This window comes from Staurois parvus, unplaced genomic scaffold (assembly GCF_062004578.1).
Source record: "Staurois parvus isolate SC_StPar_1 unplaced genomic scaffold, SC_StPar_1.0 ptg000006l, whole genome shotgun sequence".
Taxonomy (NCBI): Eukaryota; Metazoa; Chordata; class Amphibia; order Anura; family Ranidae; genus Staurois; species Staurois parvus.
The window spans coordinates 265,024-283,496 of record NW_028317802.1 but is presented as its reverse complement, the minus strand read 5'-3'; the positions used below and the strand labels follow the sequence as shown (position 1 = coordinate 283,496).

The window sequence follows — 18,473 nt, the reverse complement described above, 5'->3', positions numbered from 1 at the left end:
AGACAATCCTAATAGACCGTTTAAACTTCCAACCCACAGTAAATGGTAGTGTGTTAAGCCCCATACACAGGAGCCAAATATCAGACTTTTCACTATGCCTGCTGGGTTGAACGAAAAGAAAAATGAAAGGGGCACATACCCCCAAAGAGGAAAATGGACTATCTTGGCACCCGAAGGACAACACAGTCATAAAAACAATACATTTTTCTTGTTATGCAAAAAATTATTTGATCAGATATGTACATGAATCTGTTCTAAAATCACAGTGATTTAACATATTCTCACAGGTCACATAAATTATGGTGGTTACAGCTCCACCCTTGATTGGGTTGATTGTTTGTTGATTGTTTGATTTGTTTGATTGAACCCTTGATTGTTGACTCCTCTACATGTTTCGTGGAAATAATCCACTTCCTCATGAGGAAAAGTCAGATTATTCTGAAATAAAATCATGACAGTCAAAGTACAATATCTCATAGCATTACATGTATATAATATGTTACATATAGATATCTCAAAATCCACAAATAGTTTGCTTGCCAGTGTGAGCTCATGCTAATTAAATTAGGCCAGACAAGGGCACCAACATGTCAGGCTTTTCGTATAATTGGGTTGAACGAAAAAAAAAAAACCTGATAGTGTATACCCAGCTTTACCTGCAGTTTGAGTGCAGATAGCATCTGTTTTTATGTTTTGCCTGTAAAAACAATGGGTACAGTATTTTCCTTGCTGTTCTTAGTTGTCACAAGGTACAAGTGTTAGCAGACTTTAGCAGAGAGCATTAACATTCACACCAGATATGGTGGAACTGCCTTGGGTGGCTTTTCCAGCTTAATCCTATCACATGACAAGGTAAAATGTCTTGTCTCTGATGTGCCTGTTTCACACCACTGCGTTGCAGAGGTCTGCGGGCCGTGCGCACTGAAAAAGGTACTGCGAGCAGTATTTTCCAGCGCCATGCAAAGCACTCCACCGCATGGCTGGTAATTGAACTTAAAGTTCTGTATAATCTTAAACCTGCTTCCACCCCCGTTCTAAGTCCTATACAAACTAGACTGTAGATGAAAGATGTCTATACTTACGTAGACCAGTCACGTTATCAACTCCTAGCGTCTGCTTCAGGGAAGAAGAGGGATAGCCCACAACAGATGCCACATAGTAAGTCTATGGGTGATGTCACCGCCAGGTAATGCAGCCGTTGACACTGTTCTCTCCTCTGAAGCTGGCGCTGGGAGCCAGACATGACAGACCTTCCACTTTAATGGAATATCTCTGTGACATTTCAATAAAGTTCATTAAAAAAAAAAAGATGCAATGTGCCAAGATCAGCGCATCAGCACTGCTGTGATCCCGCTGGACCCCACCACACACCAGCTACAGCCACTGGTGTGACTTAATCCTTCAGTGTAGTCCAACTATAGCTACTCTCCATAACGTGGTCTTTATTCATTGTTCTGAATTGTTGATTATATTTACCATACATAACAGTAATGTTATTGTTTTTGCAGGCTCAAGCCTATTTAGGAGTTTTCTATAGTAAAGAGTCTCATTTTGATCCAGAGAAGGCAGCAAAATACTTCTGGATGGCAGCTGAAAATGGAGTAAGTCATAAAGCATAGATCTTACAAAAAATGTGTCTGAAACATTGAATTTATGTTTACCTAAACTGCACTTGTCAACTGTATAGTGACTCGTTAAACCAAAATCAAACCATAAAAGACTACACCTAGTTTACACAATAGATACCTCTATAGAGTAGTCTAGTACCAATGTCCCTACACTTTGTATCTTTAAAAGTGAAGTATGGCCAAAGCTCTATTGGCCATACTTCTTCTGTGGGTCACAAGAGTGCACTGCACCACAGCCCAGCAGTCCAGTGAGTGTTGGAGGGACAGAGCATAGAGCGGTGACTGATAAGTCACCATTCTGTGCTCAGTGTGGACCCTAGAACTAAATTATCAGTGGTCTTTGGTCACTAAGTTCTTGGTGAAAGCTGGCAGGGGACAGCTGCAGCTTGGATTAATGCTGCAACATTCTAAGTGAGTATGTATGTTTTTTTTTCTCTCATACTTCTCTTTTAAACCATTCAAAAATGAAAAACTGGTGCATGGGCTGGTTTATGTGTGTTTTTGCTTTTGTTTTTTTCACTAATATTTTGTACCCAGTTTTTTATTTTGTTTCCTTGGGACTATCCCAAATTTCAGCTGGTGAGGCTTATTTTAAAATGGACTCATGGTGTGGCCTTTAATGATGAATTTGCATTGTGAAACATTTTCAGGTAATGCTTAAAGGAGAAGTACAGCCAAAGGTCTTTTGGCTGTACTTCTCCTGTGGATTACAGGAGTGCAGTTTGTTCTGCACTCCTGTGCCCCGCTTTTGGCTAACAGCGGGCTGAAGCCTGCTGACGCCTGACACCACTCAGCTAGTCCAGGCTGGGAAAAGATCCCAACTTCAAAGTCGGGATCCACCCCAGGGTCTGGAGTGGCACCTGGCTCAGCCTCTCAGCAAGCTGTGAGCTCAGGGGGGCTGATTAGACAGCGGTGACTTAAAGTCACTGCTCTCTGCACAGAGCGGCTGTGAGACCTCAGCGATCATGTGATCACTGAGTTCTCACACTTAGAGGCGGCGTGGGACAGATGCAGCATTGGACCAATGCTGCATCCACCGAGGTAAGTATAACGAGGAAAAAAAATACATACTTTTAAAAAAAAAAAAAGGCCAATTCAGCTAAACAGTAGCACTCTTCGGCTTATCAGCTTATCAACCCCTCATTGAAGTTTCCCATTGATCATCGACCCCCAAACATTCATTATATAAAAACAATTTAATAAATACTACCTTAAATAATAGTATTAAAGATATAATTTCTCATGAATACTGTTGAATCTTCTTTTTGGTATCAGCAGCTGCTATTATGGTTGGTAAAATGCAAAACGTTTATTAAATGCACCGCAACTCTTGCCACTCTTTTTGGCAACTGATCAACCTTGAGTAATGCTGCCTTGGTGCCAATAACCATATTTTCAGGATTAGGGACTAGCATGGAGCACTGCATAGACCTCATAAAATTAATTGGCCACAATCATTTTCCATCATTTATCATCAATGCCATTTTATCGACCCCCTTGGATAGCCCCATTGACCCTTGGGGAACCCTGATTGATACGATTCCTTTCATTGTGCTGATAAACAGCATTGCTAATAGCGTGCAAAACGAGATGGCTCCTGTTGCATTGTGGTAGCCAATTTTCTATCTACAGAAAAAAAACTCTTCACTATATCCCTCTGCTCCTCCTAAACATTTGTACATTGTGTCCTCACTGCTTCCTTCGCCCCTCTATGGCACCCACCACCTCCTCCTATTATTCCACTCTCCCACTGACCCCAACACCTCCACTAGGAGTTTCTCACGCTCCTGCACATCCCGTTCCCATGCCACCTTTCTCACCCTTCTCCTCCTCCTAGCCGCGGGAGACATCTCCCCGAATCCTGGCCCTCCACCACCTCCCTCACCCGCACAACACCCTCCCACCGCCATGTCCTACCGCAACCTAGTATCTGTCCCCCTGCTCCCTAAAATCTCCCCCCCGTTTTCATGTGCACTCCTGAACGCCCGATCGGTGTGCAACAAGCTTACCGCCATCCACGACCTCTTTGTTTCCCGCTCCCTCAACCTCCTGGCGATCACGGAAACCTGGATCCAGCCCACTGACTCTACCTCCCCTGCTGCACTCTCCTATGGAGGTCTCACCTGGACCCACTCACCCAGACCTAACGGTCGTAAAGGTGGTGGAGTTGGTCTGCTCCTGTCACCGCGGAGCACCTTCCGAGTCCTCCCAAACCCCCCCTCCCTATCCTTCTCCTCCTTCGAGGCCCACTGCGTCCGACTATTCTCCCCAACCCCCCTGAAGATTGCTGTGATATACCGGCCTCCTGGATCCATACCCCGCTTCCTGGAAGACTTCTCCTCCTGGCTACCCTTCTTCCTCTCCTCTGAGCTACCCACCATCATTCTTGGGGATTTCAACATCCCTGTCAACCTTGACAACCCGGACACAGCCCGTCTCCTCCACTTAACCTCCTCCTTTGCACTTGCACAGTGCATACAATCCACCACCCACTCCAACGGTAATATCCTTGATCTTGTCTTCTCCAACCGCTGCGCTCCCCACAACCTCACTAACACCCCCTTCCCTCTCTCTGACCACAACCTGATCACCTTCTCTATCTCCTCGTCCTCCAACGCCTACCCCTCCAAATGTCACACTACTACCAGCCGTAACCTCCGCAACCTTAACCCTGCCCCCCTCCACTCTGCAGCTGATCAACTCCACGACCGCATCCTCCCCCTGTCCTGCCCCGACTTGGCTATGACTGCCTACAACAACGCGCTGTCAGCAGCCCTTGACTCACTAGCGCCTTTAACCACACGCAACATCAGACTCCGACCGCTCCAGCCCTGGCAGACTGATCACACCAAAACCCTCAAACGACGCAGTCGTGCCCTGGAGCGACTATGGCGCAAAACAAAATCCCAACAAGCTTTCACCTGCTACAAATCTGCCTTCCGCACCTACACCTCCTCCCTCCACGCAGCCAAACAAGCCTACTTCCTGACCCTCATCAAGGCCCTCTCCTCCAATCCTCGCCGACTCTTCTCCACCTTCAACTCTCTACTCTCTCCACCCCCACCTCCACCCAGCACCTCGCTCACCGCCCTTGAGATTGCCAATCACTTCAAAAACAAGATTGACACAATTCGCAAGGACATTGCCGCAACTCACACGCCCTCTCAACCCGTCCCCTCTCACACAGCTACCCCCTCATCCCCCCTCCCCCTCGACATTACCCGCAGGGACTTCGTCACTGCTCAAACTCCCTCCGACCCCGTTCCCCCTCACTCAGCTACCCCCTCATCACCCCTCTCCCACGGCCCCACCACTGCTCTGACCTCCACTCCCACCCCACCCTACATTCCTCATACTGAAGCTCCCCCAACACTCCACACCTTTGACCTTACTACCATTGAGGAAGTCTCCAAGATCCTCTCTGATGCCCGCCTCACCACCTGCCCCCTCGACCCTATCCCCTCACAATTCCTACGACCTCCCTCCCCCTCCATCCTACGCTCCCTCACCCACATCTTTAATCTCTCCCTCTCCTCCGGCACTTTCCCCTCCCCACTGAAGCATGCACACATCACCCCCATACTTAAAAAGCCCTCCCTGGACCCCAATGACCCGAACAACCTCAGACCCATCTCCCTGCTCCCACTTACATCTAAACTCCTCGAGCGTCTCGTCTACACCCGCCTATGCTCTCACCTCAACGACAACAACCTCCTCGATCCCCTACAGTCTGGCTTCCGCCCCCTACACTCCACCGAAACCGCCTTACTCAAACTCTCCAACGACCTTCTAACCGCCAAAGCTAATGGCCACTATTCAGTGCTCCTACTCCTTGACCTCTCTGCGGCCTTCGACACAGTTGACCACCCCCTCCTCCTCAAAATACTACACTCCCTCGGCCTCAGAGATTCTGCTCTCTCCTGGCTCTCATCCTACCTGTCACAACGCTCTTTCAGCGTTACCTATAATGCTACCACCTCCCCCTCACTCCCCCTCTCTGTTGGGGTCCCTCAAGGCTCTGTCCTTGGGCCCCTTCTCTTCTCCATCTACACCTCCTCCCTTGGCCAACTCATACACTCTCACGGCTTCAACTACCACCTCTATGCCGACGACACACAAATCTATCTCTCAACCCCCCACCTCACCCCTTCGGTCTCTGCCCAAATCACACACCTACTGAGCGACATATCAGATTGGATGTCGCTCCACTTCCTTAAACTGAATCTCTCCAAAACCGAGCTCCTTGTCTTCCCCCCAGCCCGAACCCCACCCCCCATTGACTTCTACATCACATCCAACAACGCCAATATCAAACCCGCTCTGCAGGCCAGAGTACTTGGTGTCATTCTGGACTCCAACCTATCCTTCCAGCCCCAAGTCCAATCTTTAACAAACTCGTGCAGACTCCACCTCCGCAACATCGCCAAAATCCGCACGTTCCTAACCCCAGAAACCACTAAACAGCTCATCCACTCCCTCATCATATCACGACTCGACTACTGCAACTCCCTCCTCACTGGCCTGCCTCGCCGCTGGCTATCCCCGCTTCAGTCGATCCTGAATACGGCTGCCAGACTCATTCACCTTTCCAACCGCTCCATTTCCGCCACCCCCCTCTGCCAATCCCTCCACTGGCTTCCGATTGCGCAACGGATCAAATTTAAAATCCTAACACTGACATACAAAGCTGTCCACCATACTGCCCCGAACTACATCACTGACCTAATATCCAAGTACCGCCCAACACGCACACTCCGCTCCTCACAAGACCTCCTTCTCTCTAGTTCCCTGGTCTCCTCCTTACATGCCCGCCTCCAGGACTTCTCCAGGGTGTCACCCATCCTCTGGAACTCCCTGCCCCAACCCATCAGATTATCACCTACTCTCCTCTCCTTTAGGCGCACCCTGAAAACCCATCTCTTCAGGGAAGCCTACCTCACCCCCTGCTAACTTGCTGACCTCCTCCACTCTTCCTACCACTCCATCCCCCACAGCTATCTCCTCCTGTACCACTATCCCATCCCTTCTAGATTGTAAGCTCGAAAGAGCAGGGCCCTCGATCCCCTCATGTTTTGCATTGTATTGGTATTGTTCTGTCACATGTTCTGTCCCCCTTTGTAATGTACAGCGCTGAGTGAACTATTGGCGCTTTATAAATACTGTATAATAATAATAATAATAATAAAGCGGAGCTCCACCCAAAAGGGGAAGTTCCGCTTTAAGGACTGCTCCTCCACTCCCCATTAAGGATTGGCACCTTTGGGGAGTGGGGGGGGAGTGGGTACCCGAATTTGACAGGTACCCGCTCACCCTAGGAGATCGAAAACGGAAAATGTCCTCCCTCCCGGTAGTCTTTCGGCACACTTGACAGGTCCCAGAAGACTACAGGACCATTCACGAAGGGCATCGCTACTCTCGCATGCGCAGTAGGTACCCAGTTGTGAAGCTGCAAGCTATCACAGCTGGGTGCCCACACTGAAGATGCTGGTCTCCTGGAATACAGGACGGCTGGTGAAATGAGCTGCAGGGGACACACCACGGGACCGAGGGACAGGTAAGTGGCTGTTTTTTAAAAGTCAGCGGCTACAGTTTTTGTAACTGCTGACTTTTATTTTTTGATAGGTCGAGTGGAACTCCGCTTTAAGTAGTCAGTGGACCACTATTTTGGAAAAGCCTAGTCAGTAATGTTCAGATGGCTCTTTATATCCTGCGCTAAAGCCATCACTCAAACAAACATAGGCTATCAAATATTGTTCCTTGTATTTAAGTGGACCTCTACTAAAACTACAAAGCTAACAGTCCTGCAGGAATGGATACAAAAAGACAATATAGATATATAAAAGGGCAGAAATTCCTTTAGAACATGCTACTTTAAGGTATCTTCAGTGATAGCCAGATATCCGGAGGCTCAGGCATATGGTTATGTGATCTTTAACAAAGGGTAGGATTGGTCGATTTTGTACTCTCTTCCCACCCTTCAACAGAGGTCACATGCCTGCCAATTAACAAACATAGGGTTTTCTGTAATATTTTGAGCACAGTGTGCTTACAGCATTTATATGTTTTTTTGTTGTAAAATAATGGTTTTTGCAGCACATGTTTACAGTTAATGCACACAGTTGCACAGCTGGAGCCTTCTCTGTTCATTCTGAATTCAGTTCTACTGCCAGACTTTGTGCTGTATTAATAGCCAATATTTCAACATATTTTTTGTGTATGTGTTAGGATGTTCAAAGTCGCTATCATCTGGGAGTGTGCTATGAAAAAGGATTTGGAGTTTCAGTGAGCAGACTGGAAGCTCTCACACATTATGAAAAGGCTGCAAAATCAGGACATGAGCTTGCTCAGCAGAAATTACTGGAGATGCAGCAGCTTCAGAGTCCAGGTGAGGACATGCATAGTTGGCAATTAAGACATATGTAGGTATGAAACTTAAGTTATGCAATCATTTAATTAAACTTTTATATGTAATATGTATTTATTGCGGTTAAAGCAGAGGGAAAAAAAAAGAATTCACCTGAGCTCAAATTGAAAAATAATTCACTCTGATCTCTGACAAAACGGCATTACTGCCAGCATTTCCCCTGCCTAAACACATCCCTGGTAGGGAAATCATGAAAGTCAGTAAGCACCTAACAGAGGCCAAGACTTTGCAGGAAATGTTCAGGACAGCACAAAACAAACCAGCATCTGAGTGCTTGTGTGTCCTGAGACCACACTGTCACCCCTATAATAACGTGGGTGTTCAGTAGAAGTAGAGTACCCCCCAATTAACATCAGAGCGAACCAGGGCTAAACATTTTTTGTATAAACTGGACGCACATTGGAACACATTTACCATACAAAGCATACCGTCAAAAAGCGTTGTCAATTTCTTCCTTTTCAAACCTCTGACACAGCTTAGACAAAGAATCTGGTTGCTATAGACAAAACTCTTATGCAGTGGTGAATGAAGCACTTATCTGCCCATTTGTAATTTCGTGAAGAATATGCAATTCCAGTGTAGGCTGTACCAGAAAGAGAGCCCGACTGCCGCACACCTCGCCCAGCCCAAGTGGTTAGCAGGTAAAAGCAGCCTCTGCTTGATTCATCCAAGCCATGCCTCAACATGTTTCACCCTGCCCCATCCCCTGGAGCTTAAAGTGTTACTAAATCCACAACCGTAAAATCAGTCTGTATATACAGTAAAGCGTGCTTGTTATACTCCTCGTGGAACCTAAGCGGTTAATCCTCCTCATTGTGTAAAAATACTGTTTGATCCTGTCTTCTCAGATCCTCCACTTCTACAACCCCAATCCATCTGCTGATAGTACAGAGCTCTAGGGGTCACTCTGCACATGCTCAGTTTGGTGTGTGTTGCTAGAGAGTTTTTTTGCTTTGGAAGGGTGCATGTGATCAGCACAGGGCCAATCAGCACTGTCCAGATAGAGGGACAGAGGTTATGCAGCCTCGTAGGACAGTCAGAGGAGAATGAAAACTCCTCCTACAAGCTTTAACCAGTTCTCAGCTGGATACTTATGGAAGTCACAAGACTGCTATATACTGATGATGAGAAAAGGTATTTAGCAGTTTATATTTACTAAAATAATTGCATTTCCATGTTCTGTGTACTGTGGGAGTCAGTATTTTTACTGACACATTCGTTTGCCTCCCAATAATTTTCTCCTAAACATTCACATATAGAAATATCCCATAGTTCTGGGGTTATTTTTTCTCCTGATTGTACAGGAAAAAGGCTTTGTGTCCTTTTGGATCACAGGAGCAGTTCTGCACTACGGTGACCTATTTTCAGCCGACAGTGGACTAAATCCTGCTGTCTGCTGACGTCACAGAGCTGGTCCAGGCTCTGGAAAGATCCCAACCATTTGGCCCATCCTCTGATCCCAGACTGTTCACAAAGGTCTTTGCACCTCTCCTTTTCCTTCAGAAAACTCGGAACGTCCGTATCTTCTATAGGACTACTTTCTATTCCAGATATCCAAATCTTCCAGAATTCCAAATTTCCAATCTCCAAAAATTCATAAGACAATTGGATGCTTTAGGCTTTCAGATGGGTGACCAACTTACAAAAAGTCTGCTCTCTAGCCTTCTCTTCACCCTGAATATTTGGGTCTGACTCTAGATACACCTCAAGCAAAGGTATTCGTTCCAGAAAAAACTGTTCTCACAGAGCTAACGCTCAGAAATTGAAGTTAAAGAGCCATCCCTTGATGAGATTCTCCATGACCGTTCTAGGCCTCAAGGAAGACTCCTCTGAAGTTGTGCCATTTACCCAATTTCATTTAAGACCTCTGCAGCATATTTGTATGGATTAGAACAGGCATGCTTCTTCTCTTGACCTACCCATGCTTTTGTCCAGACATGGAATTCCTTCATTTAGTGAAACTCCAGCCCAGCCGTAATAAAGGGGAAGTCTTACTTTATCACTAGAAAGAAAGTTGCGAGTCTCTCAGACTGGGGAGGAGTGTTGCAGTCCCTCAGGGAACCTGGTCATGGTTCAGGAAACATGGTCAGTGATGGAAGCCCCCATCAACATCCTGGAGATCAGAGCAATGAGGATGGTTCAACATAAACTCCCTTCTGCAAGGACACCCATTTAGGCTGCAATCAGAGAACACCACAGCACTATTGTGTACGCCCGGCAGTTGTGAATGCGTCTTTGGCTTATCCTTAAAAACTTTATCAAGGACATAATAGGAGGGACGATCCCCAGAAAAAGGCCAAGTCACAGTCTGGGAAACCCTCTGTGGCTGAACCAAAAAAGAGCTTTCTTCCTGGCCCCCAAGCCTGGGACTCGAAATCAGGAGACTTCCCCACTTATCAGAGCAGGGAGACATCTGTAAGCTTTTGCGCCTCCCTGGATCTACTAAATTTTGGACACTTGGGTACAGAACATGGTATCCAGGTGCTACATGCCTGAATTTCAAACTCTGTTTCAGTGCTTCTTTGTTGTAAAACCTGCCAATGTCTTTGCAAAGATTAGCAGACCCCCATGCAGTTCTGGCATAGCTACTCTTTCAAGGTGTCCTAGCTATTGTTCCAATGCAAGAAAAGTTTCAGGATTTCTAACCTGTTCTCTGTTCCCAAAGTGAAAGGGGCATTGGCCCCATACTGGATCTCAATGTTTTCAACATTTTCCTTTTGGATACAGAAATTCCTCATGGAATCTACAAGTTAATTTATTGCTTCCCCCCATCCAGCAGATTTCCTGGCTTCCACAGGCATCAAGGGTACATGTCCTCATCTTTCCGGTGCACCAGTTCCATTAGCATTTTGCGATGGGCTGGTAACATTACCCATTTGTTGTCTTTTCATTCGGTCTGTGCATTGCACCATGGGTCTTCATCAAGATTTTAGCCCCTGTACTTGTTCTGCTTCACTCTCAGGACATTCTCGTAGTAGGATACCTTAATGATCCTCTACTGAGGGAACGGTCAGCACAGACTCTGCCAGTCAATGTCAAACAAACTGTTCAAACTCTGCAGAGGTTCGGGTGTATCCTGGAGGATCTAGACCTCCTACTGGACACTACCCTGATCAGGGTTTTTCTTCTACACAAAAAACACCTCACTCACTTTTGTTCTTCTGCAAACAATGGCTCTCCCAGAGCATTGTACTTATGTGGGACATACTCCATCTAGTGGCTGTGCACACTAATAATATTAGTATTATTGAACTTGAAATGAATGTCTTTGTGATTTTATACACAATTTCTTAATTTCTCTAATAGCAAAATATGCCCGTTCAAGAACTTGCAAGGTTGGCGAAATGACATAGAATATTGATTTTGGTGGTCAGTATGTGCAGGTGTAGAGCTGTGGACGGTATAATGTTGGCCAGTGTATAGAATATACAGTATAAGATAAAAAATATAGTTTGGCTCCACACTACTGTTGTCTCCTCTGTTCCCAGGGATTCCCAGCCTATAGCAAACACCAATACTCCCACCCACATCTGCTTCTAAGATGCTGGATATCTATATTGATATATTAAGGACTGGGTAATGTGTTGGGAACATAAGGATGCCCCATAGTTTGATGGAAATAAAAATGATCAACCTACAGAGAACTGAATTCAAAGACACCCCGAAAATCAAAGTGAAAAAACGGTGCAGCAGGCTAGTCCATTTTGCTGAAATTTCATTGCAGCAACTTAAAATGGTACTCAGTAGTTTGTATAGCCCCTACATGCTTGTATGCATGCCTGACAACGTTGGAGCATGCTCCTAATGACACGACAGATGGTGTCCTGGGGTATTTCCTCCCAGATCTGGACCAGGGCATCACTGAGCTCCTGGAGAGTCTGAGGTGCAACCTGGCAGCGTTGCATGGACTGAAACTTGATATTCCAGAGGTATTCTATTGGATTTAGATCAAGTGAGCGTGGGGGCCATTCAATGGTATCAACTCCTTCATCCTCTAAGAACTGTCTGCATACTATCACCACATGAGGCTGGGCAGTGTTGTGCACCAGGAGGAACCCAGGACCCACTACACCAATGTAGGGTCTGACAGTGGGTCCAAGGATTTCATCCCAATCCCTAATGGCAGTAAGGGTGCTTATGTCTAGCCTGTAGAGGTCTGTGCATACCTCCATGGCTATGCCTCCCCAGACCATCACTGACCCACCACCAAAACGGTCATGCTGAATGATGTTATAGGCAGCAAAATGTTCTCCTCGGCTTCTCCAGACCCTTTCAATTATGTCACATATGCTCAGGGTGAACCTGCTGTCACCTGTGAAAAGCACAGGGCACCAGTGGCAGACCTGCCAATTCTAGTGTTCAATGGCAAATGCCAGTCAAGCTCTATGGGGCCGGGCAGTGAGCATAGGGCCCACTAGAGGATGTTGGGCCCTCAGGCCACCCTGTCTGTTTCTTTGGTCAGAGATATTCACACCAGTGGGCTGCTGGAGCTCGTTTTGTAGGGCTCTGGCAGTGCTCATCCTGTTCTTCCTTGCACAAAGGAGCAGATATCGGTCCTGCTGATGTGTTAAGGACCTTCTACAGCCCTGTTCAGCTCTCCTAAAGTAACTGCTTGTCTCCTGGAATCTCCTCCATGCTCTTGAGACTGTGCTGGGAGACACAGCAAACTTTCTGGCAATGACATGTAGTGATATACCATCCTGGAGGAGTTGGACTGTGCAGCCTCTGTAGGGTCCAGGTATCGCCTCATGTTACCAATAGTGACACTGAACCCTAACCAAATGCAAAACTAGCAAAAAACAGAAAAGATGAGTGGGGAAAAAATTGTCTGTGTCCTCCACCTCTAAAACCATTCCTGTTTTGGGGGTCGTCTCATTGTTTCCCATCTATTGCACCTGTTAGTTTGATTAACAACCCCCTCTGCTACTTAACTGACAAGATCAAAATCCCAGGAGTTTTATTGACTTGATGCTATACTCTGATTAAAAAGTGTTCCTTTCATTTGTTTGAGCAGTGTAGTTACGTATTTATGTAAAACATTTCACCTACCAAAGAAATTGTAATACTGTCCAATCAGCCTTGTGATCAAGACACCTATGCCAGATGGAACAGTGCAATTAAGGGATCCAGGGCTCAATTCACTAAAGAATATCTCATGAGATAATTGAATCACGTGACACATTTTCTCCAGTCATTTCATTAGATGCTAAAAATATCAATTCACGGTCACTTTGAGTTATTTACCTCACACACCAAAAACATGAGATCAATAACTAATAAAACTGTGTAAAAGTCAATTCACTAAAGGAAATAAATAAGTAGTGCTCCAGGCATGCGTTATTTAAGGAATGTATGGGTCAATTCACCAAGAGTTAAAGAACGACTGAGAAAATTTGATAAAATAACGCATGCAGTAATTCTTTTGCAAATGTGCATTTCACTAAGAATTTTGTGGTAAATAGCTCACACATTAAAATATTGATATTGTGGAAATTAACCACTTGCCTACAGGGCACTTATACCCCCTTCGTGCCCAGGCCAATTTTCAACTTTCAGCGATGTCACACTTTGAATGTTAATTGTGTGGTCATGCAACACTGTACCCATATGAAATATTTATAATTTTTTTCACACAAATAGAACTTTCTTTTGGTGGTATTTAATTGCCACTGGGCGTTTTATTTTTTGTGCTATAAACAAAAAAATTTGAAAAAAAATTTTTTTCTTTGTTTCTATTATAAAATTTTGCAAACAGGTAATTTTTCTCCTTCACTGATGGTCTCTGTAAGGTGGCACTGATGATGCTGCACTAATATGCAACAATGATGGCCACTGATTGGTGGCACTGCTGGGCAGCACTGATGGGTGGCACTGGGGTGCACTACTAGGCACAGGTGGATGGCACTACTGGGCACTTGTGGGCAGAACTGTGGGGCAGTGATCATCAGTGCCCTGAGGATCGGTTCGGATCCCTCCTCTTGACAATTGCCAGTTATCGGCAGTACTTTCCTCACGTTGTGATAGCGTGAGGAAAGTGCATCCGATAACCGGCAACTGCATTTACCGGTGATCTGCTGTGTCATTGGACACAGCTGATCATGTGATAAAAGGCCACTGTGATTGGTTTTTTACCACATCACGTGGTCAGCTGTGTCCGTAGGACACAACGATCACGGAGATCGCCAGGGGCACACGGGAGGGCGCGTTCTGGGAGGACAGTCATATGACTCCCTCAGAACTGGACAACCGCGCTGTAGCCATCATTCGGCTATAGCGCATTTGGCAAGTGGTTAACACATATTTTCAAGCAGTAATATATTGCACGGTAGCTGGTTGTTGATGGAGGCCGCCGTGTCCTTAACAACAACTAGTAATAAAAACTGACACTGGTTCTAATCTTTCTCCACTATCCATTCCACTGGATATCATGTAATGAGAGAAAATACCACATGGTTTTATGAGAAAAATTCCTCACATTTTGATCAAATAACTCATCAGCTTTATTTCAGTAGCGGTTTTTTTGGAGAATTGCAAAAAAATTGTTTGAAAAAACTGAGTTATTTTATCTCAGATTTTAAGAGTAAAATAACTCTTTTTGAATTGAGCCCACAGTTTGAGGTTTATTCATAAATAAGGCTGCATTCACAATGCAGTGTTAGCAGATGCAGTTGTCAATTTGCACCCTGTACAAATCAAAGGCTGCTGCCTCTATTCGCATGTAAGCACTCATCTAAAAGTGCAGAAAAAGCCTCTGACTGACCCTGGACACAGCCAGTGTGCATCCAGGGTTTGTATTTCTATGGAGCTCTGGCTGCACACAAACTGGATGTTCGGTTACCTCAGAATGCAGCAAAAGATCTGTTGTGTGAATGTGGCCTTATTGGATTAAATTACTTTTATTTAGGGTGGCAACACAAACATCAAATTTGCATGTTTTTATATTTAGTCACAAATTTGATTTTAATTAAAAGACTTTTTTTGTTCACTGAAATTTTAGATTCTTTCCAAATTACGATTCTAATTATCATTGTGAGAAATGTACATTGTAAACATTATTTTTCCTCACTAAAGATTTGCAATATTCCAAAACTTGCTATAATCCAATTGAAAAAAAATATTGGCAGGCATTTATTTTAGTTTTCAATTCAACGTCCGTAAAGGAAATTGTAAGTAAACAAAAACTTCTCACACCTGGGTAGTTATGACCAGAATGTTGAATTGATTGGATGATTGACTGGTTTAAAAGTCTTTGTTTAGACCACAATTCTGTAAAGCTCTTTGGATAATGTGTCATTGGCACAAAACACGGATTGATTTTATTGCTTTAAAGCTTCTCTTTAGATGTGAGTCTTTCACTGCAGGCTCTTCCTGTTGCTGTAGTATTCCACAATACTTCCTCTGTTTCTATGCCATTGTTGTCTGCTGTAAAGTGAAGTTATTAATGTATTTCCTCTGCAGATCTAAGCTCTCCCCTGAACAGTCTTCGAGCCGCAGTCTCCAGCCCCTGTCTTCCTGTTTTGGAGCAAACAAACTTCTGGACAAAAGCCACCTACGCTGCAAGCAGCACAAACAGCCTTGGTCTACCTCACTCAATGAGCACTGGGGACCTATTGGTGATGTCCCCTGCTAATAGTGGTAGCTACCTCTTGCCACCTTTCTATAAAACTGCAATGACGCCTCCAATGGCCTCTCTCAGAGTTATTGGGGTTGGATGAATCCCCCCCTGCATTTGAAAGCACTTACATATTGTATCTTAAAGAAGGTGATAAAGTTGTCTTTATATTCAGTACTGCAAGGACACTAATGTTTCTAATTACTTACTGATATAACATAAAAGGATGAAATACCTACTTTCCTGCGCAAAACACTGCCCTTTCGGCTTTTAGATACAATTTATGATTACAACTGTACATTTAAATGTCCACTAGGATGGTAATGGACTAGAATGTGCTCAGGGCAACTGGGAACTAAAATAACAAGTGTGTGCCTCAACATTTGCAGACTGCATTGCAGACTTTAATGGTTCCCTACTAACATATCTCTCAGACCTAAAACATCAGTGATGATCCGATGCATAAAGGTCAAGCCATTAACTTGTTCACATAAACAATCGTGCAGTTGTGCAGCCAGTAAGTAAGTAAAAAAAAGAAATGGAACTTGTTTTACATGGTTGTCACCTGAGCTGCACTCTGACAGAACAGAGGGCCGACAATATAACCCCAGTAATTTATGGGTTGTAAATTTCTTAATTGCATTCTGTTGTACCACAACAGTCTATAAGCGCTTTAAAAGCATCAGGCACTTGCTAACAAGTAAGACTAGCTTTAGACATTAAAATCCAACTGTCACAAGATTGCCTTTTGCCATGATAATATGCATTTTGTGTACAGTCAACTCTATTGGGCTATATATGAAGAACACTTTTCTGCCGAGGGGTCTCTGCATAGGTCCCAGGTAACCCATGGATAAAGAATGTGAGCCGGCTGAAATTCGAGCCATGGGTGACCCCTGCTTAACAAACTTTGAGAAAGTCAGCTGCAGTCACTGTTCTGGTATTCTGACAGCTACTGTTGTCAGGATACAATAGTCAGCTGCAGGATATTTGTTGATCCATGCTGTTTATCGTTGATAGGGGAATCTGGTTTTCTCTCAATCATTGTGTACAGCCAGGTTTAAAATAACTTGGACAGCACTTATGTTATTTTGTTTGCTGTTGGCCCCAGAGAAGCAATTATTAAGGTGTTGTAGGGGCCAGCTTTAAAGTGAATGTGTTTCACTAGTTTTCAAAGGCAAAGCTACTGAAGACTCAATCCATTCAACGGTAGGCCCACCTTGGTTCAATAACGGTAATTGTTGCAGTAGTCGAGAGTGGAAGATTCTGGAGTTAGGAAATCTCAGTGTGTGAAATCACCTGCAGGGAGAGCTTTCCTCTAACATGATAGAGCTTACATAAAGAAAAAACAAAGCTCACTGGTGTAACATGATCCGAGCTCGGGTGACCATCTTGACTTTAGTGCTCTATTCACATTTAGTAGAAAATAAGGATCTCTAAAAAAAATGGTAACATCTATTGTATCCATCTTTCCCTGAGGACACATTGTGCTATTATTTGTTATTGTTTAATAAAAGAAAATTGAATAATTTTGTTTGAAGTTCACTATTTAAAAGATCAAAGAGCCTGTGCTATGTGTTTTGCATAAGACAGCTGCCAACTGCATTTATAGGCCTTCGTGTAAATGCTTAAAGGGAAACTAAAATGTACGGTAAATATAGATTTTGAGTTTTATAAATTGGGATGGAACCACATTTTTACGGGATTGCTGCTCAGTATTTTCATAATCCTTCCCACAGCAACCCAGATAAACATTCTGATGTTTTCTGTCAGGCTGAACAGATTCCTGGACTCACAGTAAGGAACAGTGAAGCGCAGTCACTGTGAAGCATGCCAATCTACTTGCCTACCACCATGTCATAGTTCGCACACAACAAAGTTTTAAAATACTGAAAATTTGCTTGATTATGTACATTTAGCTGATTATTTTTTAAAAAAAAGTTAAAATTCCTTTTAAAGAACTAGATTGAACTATGTCTTTGGGAAGTTTTGGGGGGAGTTTCTGGTTTCAGTAATTTGAGTCACAGAACAGGTATGCTCTAACCAGTTGCTTCATACTGGTTCTGGGACAGTTACTCAATGTATTCAAAATCACCCAGACAGCAATTTGCAGAAGGTGTTTAGTAATGGAAGGCACATTTCTTCCAGAATGTGTTTCCTTTGAGAACAGCGAGATTCTCCTCAGCCTGAAATACTTGATGGTGTAAAATAATCGCTTATATTCAACTACAAATCAAATATCTGTAGAATTTGAAATGTCTCAACAGCTGTATAGTACACATAGCTATAAATTCTATAAAGGTCCAAATCCAGAACTTGCAAAGAAAAATGCTTGCCATGGGGCCCCTTGAACTGCATTGGTTAATTGCTTGTTAAGTCTAGGGGGTAAAGGAATAAGATGTAATACGTATCTTTTTCCTTTATGACAGGCTTTATTGCTTTCAGATACTCTCCAGTGACCCTTGGCTGCCCTCATGTACTTAATATTTGCATTTGGGTTCCATTTAGAATCTACACGTTTGGTAAATGTGTGTTTTAGAGCATTTTACAGCAATACAGATGTGTGAATTCAGCTTAAGTGTATTTTACTTTAGAAACAAGCGTAAAAAAAATGTAGACATGCGTTCCTGTGGAGCATTTTTAACCACTAGCCTACAGGACTCTTATACCCCCTTCCTGCCCAGGCCAATTTCCAGCTTTCAGCGCTGTCGCACTTTGGCAATTGCGCGGTCATGCAACACTGTACCCATAAGAAATGTTAATAATTTTTTGGTGGTATTTAATCACCTCCTGGGTTTTTAATTTTTTT

At 44.2% G+C, this 18,473-nt stretch overlaps 1 protein-coding gene across 2 annotated transcripts in view; it reads left to right on the top strand.

Annotated features, from left to right (window-relative positions):
- LOC149474301 (DAP3-binding cell death enhancer 1-like) overlaps positions 1–17,193 on the top strand; it is a 68,041-nt gene extending 50,848 nt beyond the window's left edge. For both annotated transcript variants that reach the window (XM_089652893.1, XM_089652832.1), the window contains exons 10-12: positions 1,509–1,601; positions 7,854–8,013; positions 15,511–17,193. In XM_089652893.1, coding sequence (XP_089509019.1) covers positions 1,509–1,601; positions 7,854–8,013; positions 15,511–15,767 — 510 coding nt within the window. In that variant the 3' untranslated portion in view covers positions 15,768–17,193. The remainder of the gene's footprint in view (positions 1–1,508; positions 1,602–7,853; positions 8,014–15,510) is intronic.
- Positions 17,194–18,473: the final 1,280 nt, after the last annotated feature.